General features: G+C 35.1%; 3 protein-coding genes and 1 pseudogene across 4 annotated transcripts; 2 read left to right on the forward strand and 2 right to left on the reverse strand.

Annotated features, from left to right (window-relative positions):
- Nucleotides 1-2,605: 2,605 nt before the first annotated feature.
- LOC116106199 lies at nucleotides 2,606-7,589 on the reverse strand. 2 transcript variants are annotated; one of them, XM_031392542.1, is made up of 11 exons: nucleotides 7,306-7,589; nucleotides 6,712-6,754; nucleotides 6,272-6,325; nucleotides 6,083-6,146; nucleotides 5,779-5,835; nucleotides 5,375-5,481; nucleotides 5,226-5,264; nucleotides 4,970-5,058; nucleotides 4,790-4,868; nucleotides 3,510-3,557; nucleotides 2,606-3,200 (listed from the first exon to the last, which is right to left on the reverse strand). In XM_031392542.1, the coding sequence occupies exons 1-11, from the start codon at nucleotides 7,488-7,490 to the stop codon at nucleotides 3,120-3,122; spliced, it is 846 nt and encodes a 281-aa protein (XP_031248402.1). In that variant the 5' UTR covers nucleotides 7,491-7,589; the 3' UTR covers nucleotides 2,606-3,119. The 2 variants fall into 2 exon arrangements, with proteins under 2 accessions (XP_031248402.1, XP_031248403.1); XM_031392543.1 differs by lacking the exon at nucleotides 6,272-6,325.
- A 911-nt stretch (nucleotides 7,590-8,500) lies between these two features.
- Nucleotides 8,501-10,181, reverse strand: LOC116106188 (RNA-binding protein pno1-like). Its single transcript, XM_031392528.1, has 2 exons — nucleotides 10,074-10,181; nucleotides 8,501-9,460 (listed from the first exon to the last, which is right to left on the reverse strand). The coding sequence occupies exon 2, from the start codon at nucleotides 9,437-9,439 to the stop codon at nucleotides 8,792-8,794; it is 648 nt and encodes a 215-aa protein (XP_031248388.1). The 5' UTR covers nucleotides 9,440-9,460; nucleotides 10,074-10,181; the 3' UTR covers nucleotides 8,501-8,791.
- A 318-nt stretch (nucleotides 10,182-10,499) lies between these two features.
- On the forward strand, nucleotides 10,500-13,689 carry LOC116106187 (annotated as a pseudogene).
- A 2,468-nt stretch (nucleotides 13,690-16,157) lies between these two features.
- On the forward strand, nucleotides 16,158-21,161 carry LOC116106075 (cytosolic endo-beta-N-acetylglucosaminidase 1). Its single transcript, XM_031392425.1, has 10 exons — nucleotides 16,158-16,352; nucleotides 16,628-16,737; nucleotides 16,843-16,954; nucleotides 17,033-17,140; nucleotides 17,968-18,080; nucleotides 18,681-18,762; nucleotides 19,341-19,421; nucleotides 19,586-19,641; nucleotides 20,016-20,151; nucleotides 20,361-21,161. The coding sequence occupies exons 1-10, from the start codon at nucleotides 16,182-16,184 to the stop codon at nucleotides 21,039-21,041; spliced, it is 1,650 nt and encodes a 549-aa protein (XP_031248285.1). The 5' UTR covers nucleotides 16,158-16,181; the 3' UTR covers nucleotides 21,042-21,161.
- The last annotated feature ends 2,815 nt before the right edge of the window (nucleotides 21,162-23,976 follow it).

Genomic DNA, 23,976 nt, shown 5'->3' on the forward strand with positions numbered 1-23,976 from the left:
ATAGCCATAGCCAAGCCAACCATGGTCAATTTTAATGCTTCAAATCATTGTTCCGAAAGGTGAAAAAGTTAGTGGGTGGGTACTACTACTGCAATGGATGAATGATTGTAAGAGAAGCCATTGTTTTCCCTTAGCTTCTAAGTTAAGTGAAGTTCTTGAAAGGTTGCATATCATTGTCTATACTTTGATAATTTATACACAGAGCCTTTAATGGAAAAGAGTGAGCAACTTAAATTATATATATATATTTTTTTTTAATGGGTTTTAGGTGAATATTTGGTATCATATCAGCTTCAAGTTGTTGTTGCCTCTCACATGTTAATTTCTTTATTTACCCTAATAATAATCCTCATCGAATACAACCAACTCACACCAAAGATTGATTAATTTATTCTATGCTCACTCATAATTAGTTGCCTACGGATTTCTCTTGATTCTATATATGATGCTTTGAACTTGAAACACACATATACAGTCTTGATTCGGTTCTTGGGTCGGTCGGTCTGACTGATGGGTCAGGCTGATGATGTCACGTTGACGTTAGCATGACGTAATAAAATTTTAAAACTTTTCTCGTTTTGGGTAGAATTATGAAGGACTTGAGGGAACATGATCGTTCTTGCTTGAAACGGNGATTTCTCTTGATTCTATATATGATGCTTTGAACTTGAAACACACATATACAGTCTTGATTCGGTTCTTGGGTCGGTCGGTCTGACTGATGGGTCAGGCTGATGATGTCACGTTGACGTTAGCATGACGTAATAAAATTTTAAAACTTTTCTCTTTTTGGGTAGAATTATGAAGGACTTGAGGGAACATGATCGTTCTTGCTTGAAACGGCTTAGAGGATAGACAAACGACCGTTCATTCTCTTGGAACATACATTTTTTATTCAATCCTTTCTCTAACCCAACAGTTGAATCACGGTTCAACATTGTTTTGCCTATTCAACCTTGGGTCAATCCAGTCCAAGTTTTAACAATACAATGGACTAGATTAGGGACCAGTTCCCCATCAAAATGGTCAGTAAGATTCATGTTTTAAAACCATGATTCCAAGAAATTATTAAGTCTCAAGTGTCCAACAATCTTTTAAAATGATTAAAAACCTTAATATTATCAAAAACCCGTAAAAGTTCAAAAAATGGGCCTAGTAAGGAGTATTTAACATTTTTTTAAAATCTATACAGTGTTTGAAATTTAACGATCTCTTAAAGGTGGATGAAATTAATTTTACTAAATTTTTTTTTTTATATTTATTCAAGAAAGAATGTTGATTAAAGCAAATTTATAATTTTGATTTTTGTTTTTGTTCTAATTATCCTCCATTAGTTCATGGGTCAAAATCTAAAGTATGAAAATAATTTATTAAATTATAGGCACAAATTGGGATGATGCATGATTTGTCTTAAGAATTTTTTTACTTAATTTAGTAACAGAAGCTTACATATTTATTATACATAATGTGGTTGAAGTTCAAACGTAGACATGAGTAATTAAGAATTAAATAAGTAATTAATAAAATTGTCAAAGAGGTGGGTACTTGTTAAGTGTACATTTTAGGTGATTAATTATTTTATTATAAGTAGTCATTCGACAATCGTTTTCTACACTCCAAACAATGGAGTAGTTGATTCACGGCTGGCTGATGAAATTTCAATCACCAAATTTTGTTTTATACATCAACTACTAAGGACTTCTCTCTATGCTTCATTCTCAATGGCAGTTTACTTGCTTTCACACCTCATATTTGTTTCTAGGTGGGAATTATTTTTTTTTTTATTTTTTTTTTTTATGATCAAAAGTGTCCGAGCCAGTTTGTGTACACCTCAACTAATCGCTCAAGACTTTAAAACTGACGACAGGATAAGAACTCTAGTGGCTACCCCTATTAACAGATATGAATCGAACTTAAAATCTTTTGAGTAATATACCCAAAAGTCATAATTGACCATTCAACCACCCGTGGTGGTTTATGAGAGATAATCTTCGGTAAACTTACTTCTACTTTTTACGATTCAAGGATTCTATGTTCATGTGGGCAACACAAACACGTCCCATGATTAACTGGTTGTACATACAATAAAATAGAGAAGAGTAAACGGTTTATAGATGATATTTATATTAACAGAAAAAACCCATAATTAATGTTAGTTAATAAGATATTATTGCTAACAAAGTAAGTTACATTTTCATGATTAGAGGCTTCTAATAGTTTATGGTTTTTGAACATGATTGCATACAAACCAAAGATGTGGGATGTTCATATAATTATGTCAAAACATCTTTATCAGTGGTGGTAACTGGTAACCATTTTTGATGACTTGTAGATGAAGGGTTGGTTTGGAATGATTATAGTTTAATGGAATGGAACCCACACTTAACTCTTGCTTTTAAACTTAATTTCCAATCTGTATAAAGGGGAAGACCAGGCTCTGAATCTGGCCATTCAGCTCTTCCCCCAGAAAAAAGTTCCTGCATAATAAGCATAGCCACTTGAAACTCATTGCATCAGAAAGGGGAAGTGATTGTTATATTGATTTCCTTTTCTGTAAAAAAACCCTGGCTCATTCCTCATTATAAGCAGTGAATTGCATGGAAGGTAGATTTTATCTTCATTCTCTACAATCAACTTCAAGCAGTAGATTTTACCGTTTACCCTAGTTTCTGGGCATCTTCCAATGATCATGCTTCAGAAACTCAGGTCATTCGGCAGAAAAACGCTTGAAAACAGGTAAAACTCAAACGATGTGTATCTACCAAAATGTCATTCAGAGAGAAAATGAAAAATATATTGGTAACACATTTTTCCCTAGTCAGCATTTTAACAGACTACAATAAATGGAATAGTAAACAATTATTCTTTTTTACCAAAAAAATCATATGATTGATGGGAACTTGGAAGCAGAAAACGAGCACTGTTTATATGTATATGCCACAGAAATGTGAGAGCTCTGCAGCGAACACTAAGAATCTGCCATGACAAAGCAAACATGCAAAACTGTAGGATATTGCCCAGATGCAAAAACTTTGCACTTGTTGGCACATATTGCATTGCGGAACTGAGATATCTAAAAACTGATATATCCACTACATCTAGAGCAAGCTTGCAATTGCTCAAAAGTTGACACGAGAATAGGAGCTTCGATGCCCTTCAGACGATCCTCTAAATCTCCGTACCAAAGATGTAAAAAAACTCTGCGAGAACAGGGGAACAGGATACATAATTGTAACACTAATAAGTGCCACAATACTTTCTTCTAGATATTGAGATTGAATATAAAACATGTAAAATTACAACAAATGAACTGGTAGTTGAATTAGTCTTTTCCCTCCTGGCCATTGAAATATCCATATTACCTTATGATATTGCTCCCATCTAACATTGATTTTGTTAAAAGCTAAGCCTACATGCATGGCACGCTATTTGAATCTTCTTTTCAATTTTTCCCTTCCCATAACACCAACAACTCAAGTTATATAAATTACAATAAAAAGAAAGAGTACCTGTGTTCTGTGCGGTAAGCTGGTCCAAGTATCCAAGTTTGGAATTGCCTGAAGCAGTAAGAGGAGAAGAGTGAAAATTAGAATAACATGTATACTGCACATATAGGTGCCAAGAGTCAGATCAGTCTCTGATGAGAACCCACTCCCAAAACTCAACAAAACAGTAAAATAATAACAGCCAACAGCCAAGACATAGGAAGAAAATAGATATGTGTATTGATACTCAACAAACTGATAACAATGGCAGCACACAACAAAATATACCCGGCACACCAACCCAAAAGGACAAAATCAAAATATGAAAGGAAAAACAATGCTGGACTTTGAGGGCCAGCTCCTCCCTAATTGCTAACTTCGAGGGTTAGCTCCTCCCAAATTTCCCTATATTCTCCTCTCCCCTAATCTGCTCTCTCCCTCTCTTTTTATCCTCCAGCTCTCTCTCTCTCTCTCTCTCTCTCTCCCTAACTAAATTCCTTTGCTGTCCCAACCCCCAATCGCCACCTGTCCTAGCCTAACCCATGGAAGTTTCCTGCCAACATCACCAAAATCCCCTACTTCACAACCTTCTGTTTCCTACAATAGACCAGCACACTAAGGGTCTCATCAGTCTCACACATAAAAACATGTGTACTGTACATGTACTACTATCAGTATCTGTAGGCAAGAGCATTAATTTCCACCCAATATTATAAAATTGACAATACTCCAGCTCATACAAGTAAAGTATGTTGCATTCACTCAGCGAGGCATAGAAAAGAAAATGACAAGAATTTATATCAAATATGAGGAAATGATTAAGTGATATTAAAGGGAAAAAATTAATAATGAAGTGAACACAACCACAGCAAACAGGAATAACATATAAATCAGACTGCCACCATACAATTAGGAAGTGAGCAATGGAAGGAGATTAATGAGGTCATTCAACGCTTGCTTGACATAAGAATGCCTTGGTTTCTATTCAAGATAACAGAGACATTCCTGCCCACCACCATTTCTTGTCATCATTCTCATCCCAATCTAATACACCATCAAAGCTCACTGGATTTAGCCAGTGATCACCTATTTACTCAAAGTGTTTATGAGCCTCACATTAGATGGCACAGACTCAACTATGTCCATAATGGTCCAAGGTAGAATTACAGAGCAAGAAATTTTGAAGCACAGCATAGATGAATTGCTTTGACTTAGAAGGAAAAAAATATATGGACCAGATCATCTGTTAATAAGAGTTGAATTATAGAGAAAATTAAAAACATAGAATCAAAGAGAAAACCTACATTTACACCACGAACTCCAAGGAAAAAAAATCGATAAACTGTACCAGCTAGCAGATAGCTTCCAAAGAGGCAAAAGATTCTGAAAATCAGAGCAACAAAGTCAATCTATACTCCAACTATAACGAGTCACCAAATTGCTTCCATTTGTAAGTAAATGCTAGGAAAGATTAAAACCATTACATTGTTATGAAGGTTCCAAACCAGCCCAATCCTCTTCCAGCAATAGATACAACTGTTGCACAACCAGCAGGATGCCGCAGCACTGTAGCCTGTTAAAGAAGTAAGATAATCAACTTGAAGGCTACCTAACCCGTGTGCGTGTGTATGCCACAACTACACATTGCTTGTATCACAAATTAGAGGTCATTTGATTTTAGAAGTCTAAATCATAAAACATTAAGGAAAGAGGAACTGTATGATTTTTCTAAACACTCACAAAATCACAGGTCCCTAATTTCTCCATAGACTGCGGCCCCTGTAAAAAAGAATAGTAGGGAGTTGATAGGTCATGAACGAGATACCAAAAACTATGAGGAAAATCTAATATATTAAAAATTTAAAATAATTCCAAGGAAAAATCCTCACTTGAACTCCATCCTGATCACAAACGACAGTTACAGAAAGCGAACAATTCTGCTTTGGGCCAATATTTGACATATTAACAATGACACCCTTGTGGGGATTCTTTTTATCTGTCATGTTCATAATAATAGAGCAATCATCAGTACGCTAGAACTGAATTCACATACGAATGTGAAATAAATTATCTAATTAAGCCATGGCATCAAAAGTGATGAAAAATAAACACAAATACACATATTTACAGACGATGCTATAGGCAAACTACTTTAGTGAACATATTATGTATTACTAAAATGCATGGCAGGAAATCATACCCAGAATAAAAAAGAAGTATCATTTTTTTTTTTTTTTTGGTAAAAGACTGAAGAGATGGCCCAAAAAGATAGAAAGGGGCAAATAGACCTTACCCATAACCTTTATATTTGTGCGTGATACAAGCCCAATAGTATTGCATACATCATAACCTGCATATACCACAAAGATCCTATTAGAAGCCTAAGAATGATTATCTCTTAATCTAGTATACTGTCGATCATGTTCCAATTATAAAAGGACCCAATAAATCTAAAAGGAGATCATCAAGGTTGACAATAAATTGAGTCATGTTATGTTTTTGTGATTTACATCTCTTCTCATCACTTCCCCTTCTTCATTGGTTCTACCACAACTTAATTCAATAGAAATCCCAAAATTAAAATATAATTTTTTTACCATCGATGTTGTTTGCCACAAGTGCACTACATTCTGATCCACAGCGTGATGGACCCCCGCAGTCCTACAAAACCAAGAGAGCGTCAAAACAAGACATGAAATGAGTTAGTCAATAATGAATACTCAATATAGCCTATTAGGCTCATCAATATTAAGATTATAAATCTGATAATTTCCAGAAGGAATTACCAAGCAGTCAACACATCTAGGTGGGTCATGATTGAATAACATCTCATCGCAAAGCTGCTCCAAAAGAAAAAAAAAAAACTCAATCATGAATCAACTACAAGTAAAGCCATATCAAGTGAATAACTGTCTCTAAAAGGCCATTGTCTAGCTGGATCAACCATAGCATTTGAACTCTAATCTAAAAGCTACTGAGCCTAAATTCAACAAGGTTCTAGTACAATCCATTGCAGCATTGAACCATCAAAATTCCCAACTTAAGTAACTTAACATGAACAAGTCAATTATCAGACACAACAACCAACTGGGTATTTTTACATAAGCACATAGGAATCAAACAAGAAAGGGTAGTTATACAGCCTAAAATGTATGGAAAAAGCTCATAGTAAAAATAAAAATCACTAATTCAACAAAGAAATAAAATGTGACCTGATGGAGCCAACCTGAAACCAGAGCACAGTCTCATTCACAGCCACCTTATAGAATCTGCAGCAATTACATAAACGAATTTCAGTTAAATCACCTTATCCAAAAAAAGAATTTCAGTTAAATCACATCTGCCCCATTAAAAATACTATCAAAGAAAACAAAATACTATTCAATTATACATTTTTCAATAAACTATAAATTCCCAAAACCCATTTCAACTTTGAGACTGACCATTAAACTAACCGTCAATGTTGAAAAGCGCCTAGCTTTAAGTAACAAAAACAATTTTTTTTCTCAATTTTTTTTTTTTTTTAAAGTTTGTAAATTTAAATCAATTCCGACCTCCTACACAGTCACAAGAGATTCAACAAGCTGAACCAGCGAGTATTGACAAAAAAATCAACTAGTTAATTGCATTAGTTTATTTCAATAACTCTTGCAACCAATCACGAACGATTCCCGTTCAACTGAGAATAAAAAATGATAACATAAACAATAAGTAGTCACATTAAGTCCCATTTTTTTAGCTGGAAATCACGTCATGCAAAATATAAACCGCCCAGATCAATAAACAAAATTACAACACTAAATGGAGAGAAAGTACTCACCCGTCTTCACTGAGGACACCGTGAGGGAACATAGCGAGAGGAGTGGCCAAGCTATAGTTAATGCGCTTGTCATGGTCAGTGAAACTGAGTTCACAGACGGCGGAGACCGAGTAAACACGGAGAAGAACAAGAGCTAAGAGAATGATGAAAAGCCATTTTAATAAATCGCCTCCCATCTTCATCATTGGAACCGACGAGCCAGGAATTTTTTTCGGGGGTTTTAAATTTGTTTACCCTTTTTCCTGATGTTTTATTTTATCTCATTGTTGCAGAAAGACAAGGACTCGGGGAGAGGTCCGAGATGGGGAAAATGGCACAAGAGAAGAAAACAATTACAACTTCGCTACTTGACGAAGAGTTTAAGTTTTAGTTTAATTCTGTCAAACCCACAAGTTTAGAAGTATTCTAAAAAGCCCCCAAAGCTTTTGTTTGTTCCATATAATAATATTTTAATTAATGTAATCAGTATTGATTGAATTATCAAATCAGCATTGTGATATCACTCAACTTTAAAATTTTACTGAAAAAATAACTAAATTATCTCACTGTTTTCTACTGTGTCGTGAAATTTTTGACAGAGACGAAGGTACTCAGATGTGAAAATTGAGAATAAAGGGAGGTACTTAGAGACAAATCTTTAGAGTGAATGTTATTGGTCAATTGGTAATTAATAGTTGTTTGGTACTTGGGGCCAGGGACAAAACGACAGCTACATTCACTGCTTTGTTTCAATTCTGGATTGCAAGCAGCGAAAATCATATACACCCAACAAATATGGCAAATCCCAGCTAAAACCTCTATAATAATTCATCATATATCTTTATAGAGCTAGTCTTCCCTGGATAAACACAAATACATCATCTAGATTTTTCAGAAGATGAACTGGACATACAATAATTCTGATAGGATTGCATACCATTCCCGAGTTTCTTCGCAAGTTCAAAATTTGAACATTTCCGCAGCTCCATGCACACAGATCAATCTGATAAGTGTTCATGACACTCATTGCACAGATATCATGAAGCAAAATGTAGACATAAGGTCGTTAATTGGATGCTGGTAAAGCTGGATAGATATCGTTCGAAGCAAGAGAGCAAGTAAAAAAGCAAATTGTTGCAGAAAATAAAGAATAAAACAGATTCAACATTTGGACTAATAGCCACACACATGCAGGCATAGGGTTTAACACGTTATAAATCAGTCAATCCACCTGCACAAATACAATTACTGCTTATGCGAAGATAATAGCACATAACAAAAAGAATGAATCCTCTCAAAGTTACTTCCTTGACAACTTAATATAATGATACTTAATGAATACTTCTTCCATGACCATTTCATGTACTAGTGTTTCCTGAATTTGACAGACAAAACCTTAGCTGCTACTCTCTCTTTCGTTATACTCATCATATCCAATCTTACAATAGAACATCCAAGAATTCATGAATCAGGGAAAAGTATTAAAGACAGACAGAAATAAGAATGATCAAAACCTTTCTGCCAGTCTAGCACTAACTGCTCTAAGTTTTGAGTACACTTTTCCAGCAGGTGAACCTAAAATGAGGCTGCAAAGTGAATCCCTTGCAATTTTAATGCTGGCAAAAGATCCAAGTATGTGAATTTTTGTGTCTGCAATCACAATCCTTGTCCTTGTCGTATTTTCAATAGTAAACTTTGTTTTGCCACCTTTACCAGACAGCCTTCCGATAGCACGAGACAAATGCTCACCACGAAGTGTTTTGACATCCTTGATCTCAAAAGATTCCACATACAGCTCATCAATACGCAAAAGAGCAATAGCATCTATAACATCGAAACCTAGCATGAATGCGTGCACAAAATCCGCGCACTTCTGTAGGTTACTAATGTCTGGTGTGTCTGGTCTAGTCTTCAATTCAACTCTACGAGCCTTGAGATTCATACGGATGTCAATCTTCATCTGCTCATATACCGGAGTGTAGATGTCCATCCATGCTTTCTTGAGAGGTGAATACCGATGAGGTGGGACAGAGACCCTCCGGAACTGCACTCGACCATCAGACATCTCATGTGCCTTCAAAGGCTCAAACTGTGGCTTTGGTGGCAAAGAGCCAGACTCCTTTTGGGTTTGAGATGAAACTGTTTCAACTTCCATGGTAGCAGGGATTTGTCTGAACTGTATAGTGCAAAAGCAAATTCTTCCCTTAAAAAAATTCTGTTGGATACGCATAAATGCAAATTTCATACTGTTAGCCACGCTGTGGCTCCATTCATTTTCAAAATTCCAATTGGAAATCAACTATTACCATTAAAAACAAGAAAAGCAATGGCCAAAACAATAACCAAACAAGACTAATACATAAACCAGCTTTAAATGAACCCAGCAAACAATCAAAGAAAATGCACGTTAACTTCCCTGACTGTACCACGGCACAGGCCAAATAACTGGCAACATTACTCGAAAGGTTTGATTATAATATAAATGATTTTTCAGTTATACAACTATTTTATATAATACCGTCCCTAAACTATAGTTACATGAAATCAAAACTTTGCTACTCATAACTAAACCATAAATTATCGGCACAGTGTTAACACAGGGCTGGTGTCCTAGTATAACCCTTACTTCACATCAAAAACTGATAACTCTAGCAATACACAAGTATAAATATGTTGAAAATTGAATCCTATCACCAAACCTAGCAAAGATAGGAACACATAGAAGTTTCAAATTTTATTCATCTTATTTAAAAAAGATGAGAGGAGCTTGACGAGAGGATTTAATTTACCTGATACGAGCTTTCTTCTCCGATCGATGTCGGCTACCGACGGCGCAGTTTAAGGCTCGAGAGAAGTAAAGCTGAAAGGGGTTGGCGGCAGAAGGCTTCCGAGTATTTGTAATGCCCTACTATTTTGATACGACACCGTTTGGTCACTGTTAACCTAGCCTGTGGATTTAATTATAACTACTTTAGGATATAATTGTAAAATCAGTACTTAATTGGCTATTTTCTAAATTTTAAAAATGACCATTTCCTTCTTTATCAATAATGGACAATTTATTGGAATTCCCTCGTAAATATTTAACCACTCCATGGGAGAAACGACGTTTCGATGCCGTTTTGGTTCGTAATGCAGTAATAGCCTAATAGGTACGGTGCCTAAAAAATTTCGAAGCGCGCTTCTCTGGAACTCTGTAACTGCTGCTTACTGCTATGGACTCTAGCCCCAACAAAGCGTTAACGGACACTCGCTTTTCGATCTTAAGCCGCCGCTCTCCGTCCGGTTCTCGAAGCCTTGACAGAACCGGCTTCGAGTTCTGTACGCCAGTTCAAGCCGCCACTATCCCTTTGCTATCAGCTAGAAAGACGTCTCTGTCGACGCCGCCACCGGCTCCGGTAAAACTCTAGCTTTTTGTCCCTTCGTGGAAATCCTCCGCCGCCCCACTTCTCCTCCAAAACCTCACCAGGTCCCTCTTGCTTGAAGTACATAGAAAAGTTCCAATTTTTAGAAGACCTCAAGAACTGAATTAGCTTTTACTTCAGTTACTGGAGATTTTTAGTTAATAATTTGTATTCTTGTTATTTTATTGCCCATTTTAGCTGTGTTTTTGTGAGATAAGTAATTGGTTTGCTATGTTACAGGTATGGGAATGATTATATCGCCACAAGGGAGTTATCATCGCAATTTTATCGTTGCTCAGCCTTTCATTTCTACGTTGTCGAATGTTAAGGCTATGCTTCTTGTGGGTGGTGTTGATGTGAAACAGATATGAAGAAGATAGAGGAGGAAGGAACAATTTATTGATTGGTACGCCTGGGCGGTTAATGACATAATGGAACGTATGGTGTTTTAGATTTCAGGACCTTGAGGTAGTTTGTTTTGAAGAATTAATCAATTCATTTTAATTACCAAATGTAGCAATTTTTATTTTTTGTATAAGCAATTGAGAATTTGCTATATGCGAAGTAGCATTGATTATGTTTGTTATGCGGAGATGACTGGATTTTTTACAGCGTTTGGTATGCAGATTTTGATTCTAGATGAAGCTGACAGACTCTTAATATGGGATTTCAGAAACAGATAAGTTACATAAATCTCGTTTGCCAAAGCTTCGTAGAACTGGTCTTTTTTCAGCTACTCAAACGGAGGCTGTTGAAGAGCTGTCCAAAGCAGGCTGAGGAATCCTGTGAGGGTTGAAGTTCGAGCAGAAGCAAAATCGCAGCCTGGTTCAGCATCATCTCAACATTAGCCTCTTCAAAAACACCTTCAGGCCTTCCCCTTGAGGTATGCTGCATGTGGATTTATTTATTTACATTTATGTTGCATTTGGCTACGCAGAACTGAATTGAATTGATTGAATTCATAGAATTGCAATAAGAATATTATTATTCTGTAAGACTGAATTCCACTATTTGATTCAACCTTGATTAACCTAGATTAATGATATTCCTTCTTCTCAAAGCCTAATGATTGCATGCAATATGAATGTTCATTCTTGGTTTTCAAAACTTATTGAGTCTTTGCAATTTGCATTGAAATTGATTTCTTCTTTGATTCTGCAGTATTTGAATGTGAAAGATAAGAAACCATCACATCATTGATCTCCTTATTAAGAACAGTTCTAAAAAACTATAATGTAAGTTCTACGTGGACATTTCTCAAAGGATGGATAGTGCAATCTCTTTGAAACTAGGGGCCAATGAGCTATCATAATTGGTTAAAATGATTTCCTTCTTGCTTCAGATATTTTATGACTTGTGCTTGTGTTGACTACTGGGGAGTTGTTCTTCCGCGTTTGGCTGTTTTAAAGGGTCTTTCTTTGATCCCCCTTCATGGAAAGATGAAGCAGTAATATTTTGGATATTGGAATAGTTTGTTAGTCTCTAAGATACAATTTTGTAGTGCCCATTCTGTATTCTGACTTATTTTAACTTTTTACGCCCATAGACTCTAGGGAGAAAGCATTAGCTTCATTCACGTCCCTTTCAAGTGGCATTCTTCTATGTACTGAGTTGCAGCACGTGGACTTGACATTCCCGGTGTTGATTGTATAATTCGGTAGCTTTGCAAAATACACAAATTACACTTTTGGATTCATGTAATTTTACAAATGCTTGATTTTTGTTTGTTACTTTTGCAGTATGATCCACCTCAAGATCCAAATGTTTTCATTCACCGAGTTGGTCGAACTGCTCGATTGGGTAAACAAGGAAGTTCAATTGTTTTTTTATCACCAAAGGTATTTTTTGTGCATCTGTTTGGTGATTATTTGTTAGACTTGTTTTCCTCTAAGAAAATTACAAGGTGAATGTTTATTTGTTTTATGCAGGAGGAAGCTTATGTAGAATCCTGCGCATAAGAAGGGTTCCTCTACAGAGAAAATCACTGATATGTTTCTGATGTAGTTCCTCAGGTAAGCACAATTTCTACAGTGGATACTCTTCCCATTTTAGCTCATGGTTTGAATTGTTCTGGATATCTTGCTATTAGCAAAAGAAAATGATTATAGGCGAAATTGATATCTCTAGAACCATGGCCCAGCTGGCCCGAAATAGTATCTACATTGTTTTTCACCTTATTTTATGGCAATTGATCCAATATCTGCCCACACTTGTTTCAGATACGGTCTGCTGCCAAAAAAGATCGTGATGTGATGGAAAAAGGACTCAGAGCATTTGTTTCTTATATCCGTGCTATAAAGAGCATCAATGCTCTTACATCTTCAGGTTACTACTCTTTTTTTTAGTCTATAGCTGTTTGCTTTTATCTATTTTTTTATTAACACATTTTTCTTCTCTTGTATTTTACAGGTGGAAAGAACTTGAGATTGGTAAGTTGGCTATGGGCTATGGCTTACTACAGCTTCCTTCAATGCCTGAGGTAAAGAACCATTCACTTTCCACCAAGGGTTTCACTCCAGTTGAAGAATCAATTGGGAGGACATCAAGTATATGAAGAATTCACAGGCTCTTGTTGATTCAATATTCTTTTCTTCATAGTTTTAAGTATGAGAGGAAACTAGATTCTTGTATTAGAACCATCATTTTTATTTTTATTTTTCTCTCTAATGTGCTTTTCTACATGTGCTGTGATAATATCAAGCCTGCAATAATAGCTGAAAATATCATTTTTCAATTAGGACAAATATCGTGAGAAACAGGAAGAAGAATCTGCAGCAAAGAAAGAAGCACAACAGCAAGAACCAAAATTCCAGAAACCCACAAAACACCAAAGGATGCAACTACTGTTATGAGGAAGAAAACAGCCAAACAGAGACGTCTCCCAAGCAGTTGAGGATGATGATGAGTGGGCACGAGATTACCGTCTACTCAAAAAGCTGAAAAAGGGAAATATAGACGAAAGTGAATTTGCGAATTAACTGGAACTGAAGAGTTACTTTGAGTGCTGTCTAAATTATGCAGGTTGTGGTCTTGCGAATTTAGATGTTGACTGGGTTTGGGTAGGACTCAAAATGAAGACAGACTTTAGACCCACAATAGTCAGTGTCCACACTTCTACAGATTAAATGCCATCGTCGTAACAGAACTGTGACAGACAACTTCAATAGTGATGGAGCTTCACTCTTGGTTATTCCCTGTGAGGTCTTAAGTGAGTGGTAATTTTGGTGCTGAGAGACCTTTTCTTTTTCCTGGTATTCCATGCATAGCGTTGTTAGGTATTGTTAGGTCAGACATAAGAGATATGCAGCAAAAGTAGAGATGTTAACACAAAAATGTACCTCAACATTTAGTCATTGGCAATGATGCAAAAATATTTAATAAAATTTTTAAACTGTGGTATATTGAATTGTCGATTGTAAAATTAGCCCTGGTTAAACTGGAATTGACTATTGACAGGATAGTTCCTATAGCTCTGCCATGAATTGGATAAAGAACAGTGGTGTAGATGCAACTTCAAAGACTTGCAGAATTAATATAGTCACGTGACCATCAATATTATCATCTATTAGACAGCCTGCTGTCTTTCACCAATTACAATGAAAAAGTTCTACTTCCTTTATTCTTTGTGCACCCAATCTTGATTTAAACCAACTTAGATTCCAAAGAGATAGCACAGTGGCACTTCCCTTTAAAGGTTTAATTTTTTAATTTTATTTTTTGTGATCAGGTATGTGAACTATTTTTATACTTATCTTAACTAACTCTGGCAAAGTCTATTGGGATCATTGAACACTTCACAAGCTTAATGGATCATTAAGTCACAATATAGAGTATCATTTAGTGGACTCGCACACAAGATTTTCGGGTAATCTAAGGTGGGCCATTTGTGGAAGTCGAACACAAGATCTCTGGGTAATTTAAGGCTGTCATCCGGTCCCACGTCAAATGGTTAAGTTTTATTTTATCGTTAAAATTTTCTAAATGTCCTATGGATTTAGAGGTTTTTTTTTTTTAATGAGAAATTATAAAATACCCTTATGTAATGCTGGAAATTTTTAATTAGGTAATTACTTTACAACTATTTTTAAATATTAAGATAACTTATACTTAAAAGAGGCAAAGACAAAGATTCTATAGAATCTCCACTAAAGAAGAATATTTCTAAACGCTTACACAAAAAAAAAATCCAAAACTTTATTCTTTAATTATGATTTATTCAATTCATTCTAGAATTTTCATAAATTTAATATGAATATATATATAAGATTAAAATTCCCACCAGTGGAAATGTGGAATAAGTATAACGATGAAAAGAACAGAACAGACCTAGACCAAGACAATTAATTCCAGAACAGGAGGTGAGCTTCGTCGCATGTTCCGAACTCATGTTCCATGTCCATACTTTCTCTTCTTCGCGCCTATATAACCCGTGAGACCCTAAATCTCTCCGCGATACTCAACTTAATTCTCTCTCCTTTTCACTCTTCATCACCAGGGCTCAAGCTGAAGCTCAACCTGAACCTCAAATTCAAGTTCAGTCACAGGTCCTCCACCCTTCGACCCATCAAAGCCGTCCGTTCCCATCTCCTATCCGATCAAAACCCTCAAAGACCTTAAGTCTCTCGCGTTTACTTTGACTCCTTTCCCTACCCTTTTAACAAGTCCAGTGTTTCTTCCAAATGCGGCGTTTCAGCTACCGAACCGGCGCAGATCTTGGTTTGCCATGACATGCAAGGTGGTTACGTGGATGATAAGTGGGCCCGGTGGGACCATGGCTGACGCGTACGCCATCTGGCATTGGTACCTGTTGGATATTTTTGTTTATTTTTCACATAATTTGGTCACTTTGCCACCTCCTTGTTGACTATACAGCTCACAGCCATGGCGTTAAGGTAATTTTTTTTTTTTTTTTTATTTATTTTTAATGTTAATGTTTTTAATTGCTAAAGAATTGAATGCGCTTAATTTCAGCAAGTTTAATTGAACATACAAGCTGAATTTCAGAATTTTGAGATAGTTCTTATTGAATTTCACCAGTTGTATGCAAAAATGCCTTGCTTTTTTCAATAATTTTTTACTTATTGTTTGTGAAATTTGTTGCAAGCTTATTTGTGGGTATTGTTAAGTGTTCATTTTGATTTTATTGTTCATGTTTCAGCGTTGAGTTGGTTATACATTGAATCACAAGTTTTTAATTATTTTTTTTTTTTTTTTTTTTGGTTGGGGGGGGGGGAGGAGTACTTGGGTGGTCTGAAATTTATGTTAATGCTAGTATGTTTTTTTAGAAATAGAATTAAAATCTGCTTAATTTGAGTGAGTTAATTGAATATATAAGCTCGATTTCAGAATTTTGAGCAAGTTCTTTTTTGAATTTGACTAGTTATATGCAAAATGTATTGTTTGTTTGCTTGAGATTTTGATAGTCTACTTTGTTCTCAATGTGTTTGAGGGAAAAAAGAAAAGAAATGACGGCTGAAGAGATTTGTATTGAATATGATATTCTTGCTTGTGTCCATGGAATTGAAGGTACTAGGGACTTTTATCTTGGAATGGGATGAAGGAAGTATTATAGCCAATGAATTGCTCTCAACAAAGGAGTCTACTCACTTGTATGCTGAGCGCTTGGCAGAGCTTGCTTCTAAATTAGGGTTTGATGGGTGGCTGGTATATTTTCTCTTACCAAATTTGCATCTTTTCAATTTTATTCTAGCTTTGGGCAGTTCTATCTACTACATAGAGTCATTTACTTTTAAAATTTCTTTGCTAATATTATAAGCAGAAAGTGCTTTTCCTTAAAATCTTGATATAAATATAAAACAATGTAAATGGAGAACGAAATCAAGTTTACTTCAAGGTTATAACTTTTTTCTTGCATGCATTTGTGTGTGTGTGTTTGGGAGTCCCATCTGTTGCTGACTAAGGAACTGTTGTACTTGCAGCTTAATATGGAGGTTAAATTGGATGTAAAGCAAATTCCTAATATGAAAGAATTTATCAGCCATTTAACACAGACTATGCACTCCTTAGTGCAGGGATCTTTGGTTATCTGGTGAGTTCAGGACTTAAAGTGTATACAACATGTCCGGTCACTTGAATTTGATGTTGCTTTGAACCAAAATTAGTTTCTATTTGCTGGATAATTGTCGCGTTGCAGGTATGATAGTGTTACAGTTGATGGGGATCTTAGCTGGCAAGATCAACTGAACGAAAAAAATAAGCCTTTCTTTGATCTCTGTGACGGCATATTTGTAAACTATACATGGAAGGTGAAGCCTTGTTTTCATCTCCCATAAGAAATATTTTATTGTTGTCTCTTAATAAAAATTTTATTGGGTGTCATGCAGGAAAACTACCCGAAGCTTTCAGCAGCAGTTGCTGGTGATAGACGGTATGATGTCTACATGGGAATAGATGTATTTGGAAGGAACACTTATGGTGGTGGAAAATGGAACGTATGTGTGCCATTGATTTTATGTGTTAGTGAATCTTTGTTATATAATTTGACTTTTTTGTTGGTTCTTGTGATTCCTATTCAATTGATTCTGGGAAAGGTATTATGCAAATATGATTTCACTATGCATTTTTGCTTTTTCTTCGTAGTTAATGTCTGACTATATGTCCTCAGTGAGCAAGTACCATTATTCAAACATGAATATTGTGTTTGGATTAAAGAAAAAAAAATGTTTGGTTTATCTTATTCAAATTTTCACATTTCTCTTCTAATGTTTGATTGGTGGATATGATTTCAAAATTCAAGACATATGCAATATTTGAAAACTAAATATGCATCATTGCTGCTACCAAATTGCATTGTGTCCGACATTATTCCTTGTTCACGTGCATAACTACAGTAAGTGTCATCATCCCTGCCAATGACCTGCTACTGTTGTCCAATATATCATTGTGCACTCTAAGACTCTTGTACCATCTGCGGTGCTACAAAAAAGATAAGTTTAACTTTTGTAGACTAAGTTGAACCAAAGTGACCTAATCTTATCAGTGGTCTGGTTTAAGTTATGTGCTTTATTGTTGTTATTACTTTTGTTCTTAAATAAGTAGTGAAATCATTTCAAAGTGCCATGTAATATGGATTCTTGACTCTTTGCTTACTAGAAATGAGCTGAACTTGATTTGCAAAATAAGGATGATGACATGAGCTATAGATTAAGTTTAGCTAATGAACTGGTGGTTTGAATTATTATATATTCCTGTTTTATCTATTGAATTTGAGTGGCAGCTGGAGTTTTTTTTGTTAATTATAAAATTCTTTGTATATCAGACAAATGTTGCGCTTGATTTGCTAAGGAAGGATGATGTGTCAGCTGCCATATTTGCTCCTGGATGGGTCTATGAGACTAAGCAACCACCTGATTTTGAGACTGCCCAAAATCGGTAACACTTGTCTCTAGTTAAGAATTTTATGAATTTGATCTTATATATTGAGGTTGATATTTAATGATAAGTTCTTTTCTTAGTGTGTTATTTATTCTTTTGACTATGCTATGGACATGCTAGACTTTCCTGTTGCATAATGCTTTGACATGCCAAGTTCACCATCTCAAGATTTCCACCTTTCTTTCCCTTTTTGGTTCCATGTATGAAAGCATTGTTACAGTCTGAAGACTAATCTCCATCTGAGCTTTTGATATATATACAAATTTTAAGTACGATTGCATTACCATAGAAGGTAATACCATGTGGGACTGACACCACATGGACCCTTTTGCTGTGTGACAAGAAATATGAGAATAGATTTCTAAATTTTTTTAGCTAAGCCTAAAAAGTTATTTTAATTGCCCAGTCAACAATCCTTTACTTCTACCAGGAGCAATCTTCAACAATGACTCTTTCCGTCTGTTTATACTGTTTAGATCATCTTTTACTGCAATTTTTCTTTTAGTAGTATGATTCATACATGTTTGTATGTTCAAGTATCCTGTGAGTCTTACACAACTGTTGGTGAGGTCATTTTTGTATGCCTTGGTTTTGCAGTTGGTGGTCCCTTGTTGAGAAGTCATGGGGGATTCTACAAAAGTATCCAAAAGCTTTGCCATTCTACACAAACTTTGATCAGGTTGCAACTATGTTGAACTTGTTTATTTCTTACATGTCACTATGCTAAGACTATGCTAAGAATTCGGCATCTGAAAGCAACTGGCATAAGTTACCTCTAAAACATTATTATCAAGATGTTTTTATCAATCACCTTTAAAACTTTGGCAGAAAGCTTTACATAAAATGAGTTACACCCTCTCTAGCATTACATTACTGCTTATCAATCTCCTGTTACTGATAAATGGAAAGAATGTTATCACCTCCCTGAAAAATGCCCTGGGTTCCCTGTAGTGGCTGCTAAAAGTCAGTTTGATTTTGGCAAACATAATAAAGGGACAATCCATTGGGTGGATCTCATCTCTGAGATCGCGGTAAAAAACATCTGTTTGTTTATTCATTTTGGCTGGTTTGATTCTAACCAACCGGTAAGCAGGTGTGAAACATAGTATGTTGTTTTAAAAATATTAATACAAAGAGTTGGAATTCGGTGAAGACACTTGTGGTCAATTAAAATTTGGCATACTTTGTTTCAATTGCAGATTGTGGGATCTCAGTATGCCTGTTCCGTAAATGCTGACTGTCACCACTATTGTGCAGGGACGTGGTTTACATATTTCTATTGAGGGAGGACAAGTATCAAATGCTTCTTGGAATAACATTTCTTCCCAAGGGTTTCAGGTATGGCCTGAGTGGATATGATTGTCTTCTGTACATTGTATAGAATTGAACATACAACTGAATATATTGATTTGCAATATTACAATATATTTTTGGTATGTTACTCATGTTGATCTTGTTAGCCAGCTTTTTCAATCTTTAACTTTCTAATGTAATTTTGGCAGCCTTTTCTTAAGTTTAATGATGATCCCAATTCAGATACCATTCAAGTTCTAGTCGAGTAAGTTTTAACATCGTGTATCTCTCATGTAGTGTAATTTCTTGCAGACTTCTTAAAATGTTCATTTTTACTGATAGTACGAGACATGCTATATGATTTAGTTATGTGTAGAATGCTTTAAGTTCTAAAGCATTAGCTATTAAAACCTGATTTTAGAATATTTTGAATTTATCTGTGAAGCTTCATATTTCATATCTTATCTTGCAAGTTAAAAGAATTTGTGTGAGTCTCTAAGGATCAATAATTATCTCCTACACGCCTTGCATAGTTCATTTTCCCTTTTGTCATAACCTGTATGTATATTCATATATACTTTTCAATTGATTTTATTTGTCAAATTTTGCCTAAGTTAAACATACATTTTGTAAATTTAGCTTCAAAGAAGCATCTTATAGCGGAGGAGGGAACCTCACATTTAAAGGAACTCTTGAAAACAATGCCCAGTTCACTGCAAGGCTCTTTGAGGGAGAGCTTCTTTTGGGGGATTCACCTGTCCACTTCTCATATTCTGTAAGCTAATTCTTCTATGGATTAAGGTTACTGTACTAGGGGAAAATGCTAAGATTATATCAATGTCCTTATATTACTCTGACAATATGCAGATGACAGACATATCTAAATTAAAGGATATTGAGCAGCTAGAAACTAAATCTTATAATATACAGCCATCGTTTTTCTACTGTTATCTAGACTCACTGTGAGCAGTGCAATTACTGTAGGTGAAATCAAAAGAAAATTCTCTACTGGGCCTTATTGTGGAGTTCTCTTCTGCCACAGAAGAAAAAAAGAGAGTTTTTGTTACAGCTAAGCGAACGGATCAATTCTCAGGAAAATTCAGTCATAACATTGTGCCATATCAAATTCAAAAGGCTTCAGGATGGCTCATACTGGAGGGTGGAATTGTAAAGAATGGAGACATAATAACAGGAATTAGTGCTGTATGTTACAGGCCAGATCCTGTAGATTTAGCTCACGGTCCTGCAGAATATTTTGCAATGCTTGGTCACCTCACGGTTAAAACTGCAGGACAGAGTTCACACTTCCCTCCATCTAGTTCATGGCGTGTCGAGGGTGAATATATTGAATGGACTTCAGGTTCTCAGGGTTCCAAAAATCTTAGTATGAAGATCAGCTGGGGATTATTGGAGAGGATATTCTTGCAGTACCCAAAGTATAATGTCTATGTCGAGAAACTCAGAGAAGAAACCTTTCAAAACCGACATGGAAGACGAGAAGGGGCGCACAAGTATCTTGGGGTTGCACACGTACAAGCCTTTTATGTTTCTAACCTCACCGTTCCTTCTGGCATTGCCAGTCTCAAGTTCATTATTCAACCATGTGATAATGACGGATCAATCCAGAAGCTGGATGATTCTCCATTTTTTCAGCTTGATGTTTGATCATGAGTAATGTTAATGCAATGTTTCCACTTCATATGTACTATTTGTCCCTGAAAAGGGTTGATTAATATTTACTTATATCTGCCCAACTAATATCAGAACAATAAAGTTGGCCATAATAAATTTCTCTTTGCAAAATCTGATGTTGAATTTCCCAGCAATGTTTACTGATCTTTGCTTAACTGCTCCTAATTAAAGTTCTGCAGTCTGCTACAGAGCAAGCATTATTTTTACTGGATTTCAAAACGAGGAAAATATGAAAATTTTGAATTCATGGAGTTCCCAAGAAATTGTGTAGAGAAAATTATATATACAACTTTGACTATGCAAAGTTACGATCCTTTTACAAGGTTTTTTTATGTACACCCCTCAAGTTTAGTAAAAAACAGGAGACTAACATATTTCAGAATAGAACACTTACACCTTGTAATGAATGATGTTTGTGAAAAATAACCATTTATATTTGATTATTGACAAATAGGGTATATTAGTCATTGTGATTTTTCATCCGAATAAACTTTTCAGGTGTAAGTGTTTCTTCTAAAACCTGTAGAACTCCTTGTTCTTTCACTAACATCAGGGGTGTCCTGTAAAAGCCTACATTAATAAATATTTAACTACCTATAGATTAGTCATCATTCTATGATTTTAATCAATTCAGGGAGCTCAAGATGATACTATTTCTTTTTTATTTTTTTCTTTGTTAAATTCATGGATTAATTAATTAATGATAATGTTGATGCTTGATTTTGACACCACCTATTCGCATGTGGGAAATTTGAGCGACTCAGAAGTCTCACTGATTATGGAAGTATTGCTAATTCAAAGGTGAAGAACAATGTTTAGTGGTTCGGATGCTCACAAGGCGAATCCTACTCCACTGGTATTATATTGATGAATAAAGTCAGGTCGCGTTCAACGAACTGATTTATGGCTTAGAAATACAATAGGGAGAGAGAGAGAGAGAGAGAGTATGCTATTTCAAAGAAAAAGTAGTCATCAGTATGCTATTTCAAAGAAAAAGTTAGTCAATCCCACAACGGAGGAGAGCCTTCTATTTATAGTGGATGAATTAAGTAATGATTATAAATCTGCAAGTGGGGCAAATGTCCATGACTCCTTCTTTGCGTCCCATTACTACCACCTGCCCGAGTGATTTCCTCACTGTGTAGGGATTGGACATGTGACCTTTTTTAGCCTTTCACCAACCTGCGTATCCTATCACTAACAAGACATGTGTCTCAGTCACCACGCGATGTGGCTACATCTGGTGGTTATAGAACTTTCTTAAGCTCTAACCATCTATGCTGACAAGCTGATGTCAGCCTATTTTTCTAGGCATAACAGATAATAAATAAATAAAAAAGGGAATTAAAATTGAGAGGAAAAACAAACAAACAAAACAACCTTGTTGTTGGAAGTATTACCTCGAGCCCTCAAAGAAAAGAAAAAGGTACACCTCCTTTCTTGTCTCCATAAATTATCAAAGCAGAAGTTGATAGCAAAAGGGCATGTTATTTTTGTCTGGTTATAGTGATTTATTAATTTAATTTTTGATTGTTGTTTGATTATCACTTTCATCAACTTCATTTGACTCTTTCACTTCCTTTGTCGAATCCACCATGGAAGTTTCATGTACTCGCGCCGAATGGTTCTAATTTCTAGAATTTCCTGGACAAATTTGTCTCTTTTGTGTATATAAAATTAATCTAGATCGAATTTGCCGCAAATCAAACCCTATCTCATATTTAGAATTTAAATTGTCGGGTTAGTTGTATCAAGTATATATATAAAAATCAGTGAATTTAAATCCACGATTAGATTTATAATACGATACACAATAATATACAATATTACAAACTAATACTTAATTATAACCATACTCAATTAGTACCTAGAGCGGAAACAAATTACGTATCAATAATTGTTGTTAACAAAAGAATAGAATCGCTCGCATCGAAGAATTTTCTACTAATTATCGTCATTTGTGAAAGGTAATCACAAATATGTAGCATGCAAAATTATTGGAAATTTTGATATTTCATGATACACGTTTTGAAAAAGAAATCAAACTAAACTTTCCTTGATAATAAATATCAAATTAATTTCTTATACAAAGTCAAAAACTATAACCAACATAGAAATTTAAGTGGGTTACAAGACTCTCATGTATATGAACAGTTATGGAGTCCATATTATATGTTTTAAATCAGTAAGTAAATTAACATGATCTCAGTGGAATTTTTGATAATTTCAAACTTACTATTGAGAAATTATAATTATATTATATGATTTATATATTCTATAATCAAACTAATGTTACAGCTAAAAATTGCTTCAATAAAAGCTGGATTTGATAAGTGGATGGATTGATGGAATGGTGATATTGAAACAAAACCTAAAATTAAATGAGGAATCTTTCAGTCAGTTCTTGTCCCTTTGTTTTTCTCTCTTACCATCTAAAACTATTACTTTGATTCGACACATACTTGTATAAGAGATGGATTTAGATTAATATATATTATTTTAATTTAATTAAATTAAATTAAACTAAACTTCAATACTACTACTTCTTCCATGACCTCCCACTTCCTCCCACTGCCCCACGTGAACTCACTAAACAATTTTTGACATAATGCCACCTCCCCCTTCTATTCTTAATTATTATTTGATTAACCATTATATTAATCCTTTCTTCATATTAACTTTGATTTTTTTTTTTTTTTTAACTGGGGTCTGGCCAGCTTGTGTACCTAACTAATCTCTCAGGATCCTGTAACTACATTAAGTAATCCTCCAATGTTATCGTATTAGCAACCGAGAAAAATCAAACTGATCAGGACCTCTTGATAATATACCTCAAAGTTCTTATTCGATCACTCGCTAAGTAAGGCTTAACTTTGATTTTAATGAATACAAAATTATGTTTAGCTTT

The sequence above is a fragment of the Pistacia vera genome, unplaced genomic scaffold (assembly GCF_008641045.1).
Source record: "Pistacia vera cultivar Batoury unplaced genomic scaffold, PisVer_v2 Contig51, whole genome shotgun sequence".
NCBI classification, from domain to species: domain Eukaryota; kingdom Viridiplantae; phylum Streptophyta; class Magnoliopsida; order Sapindales; family Anacardiaceae; genus Pistacia; species Pistacia vera.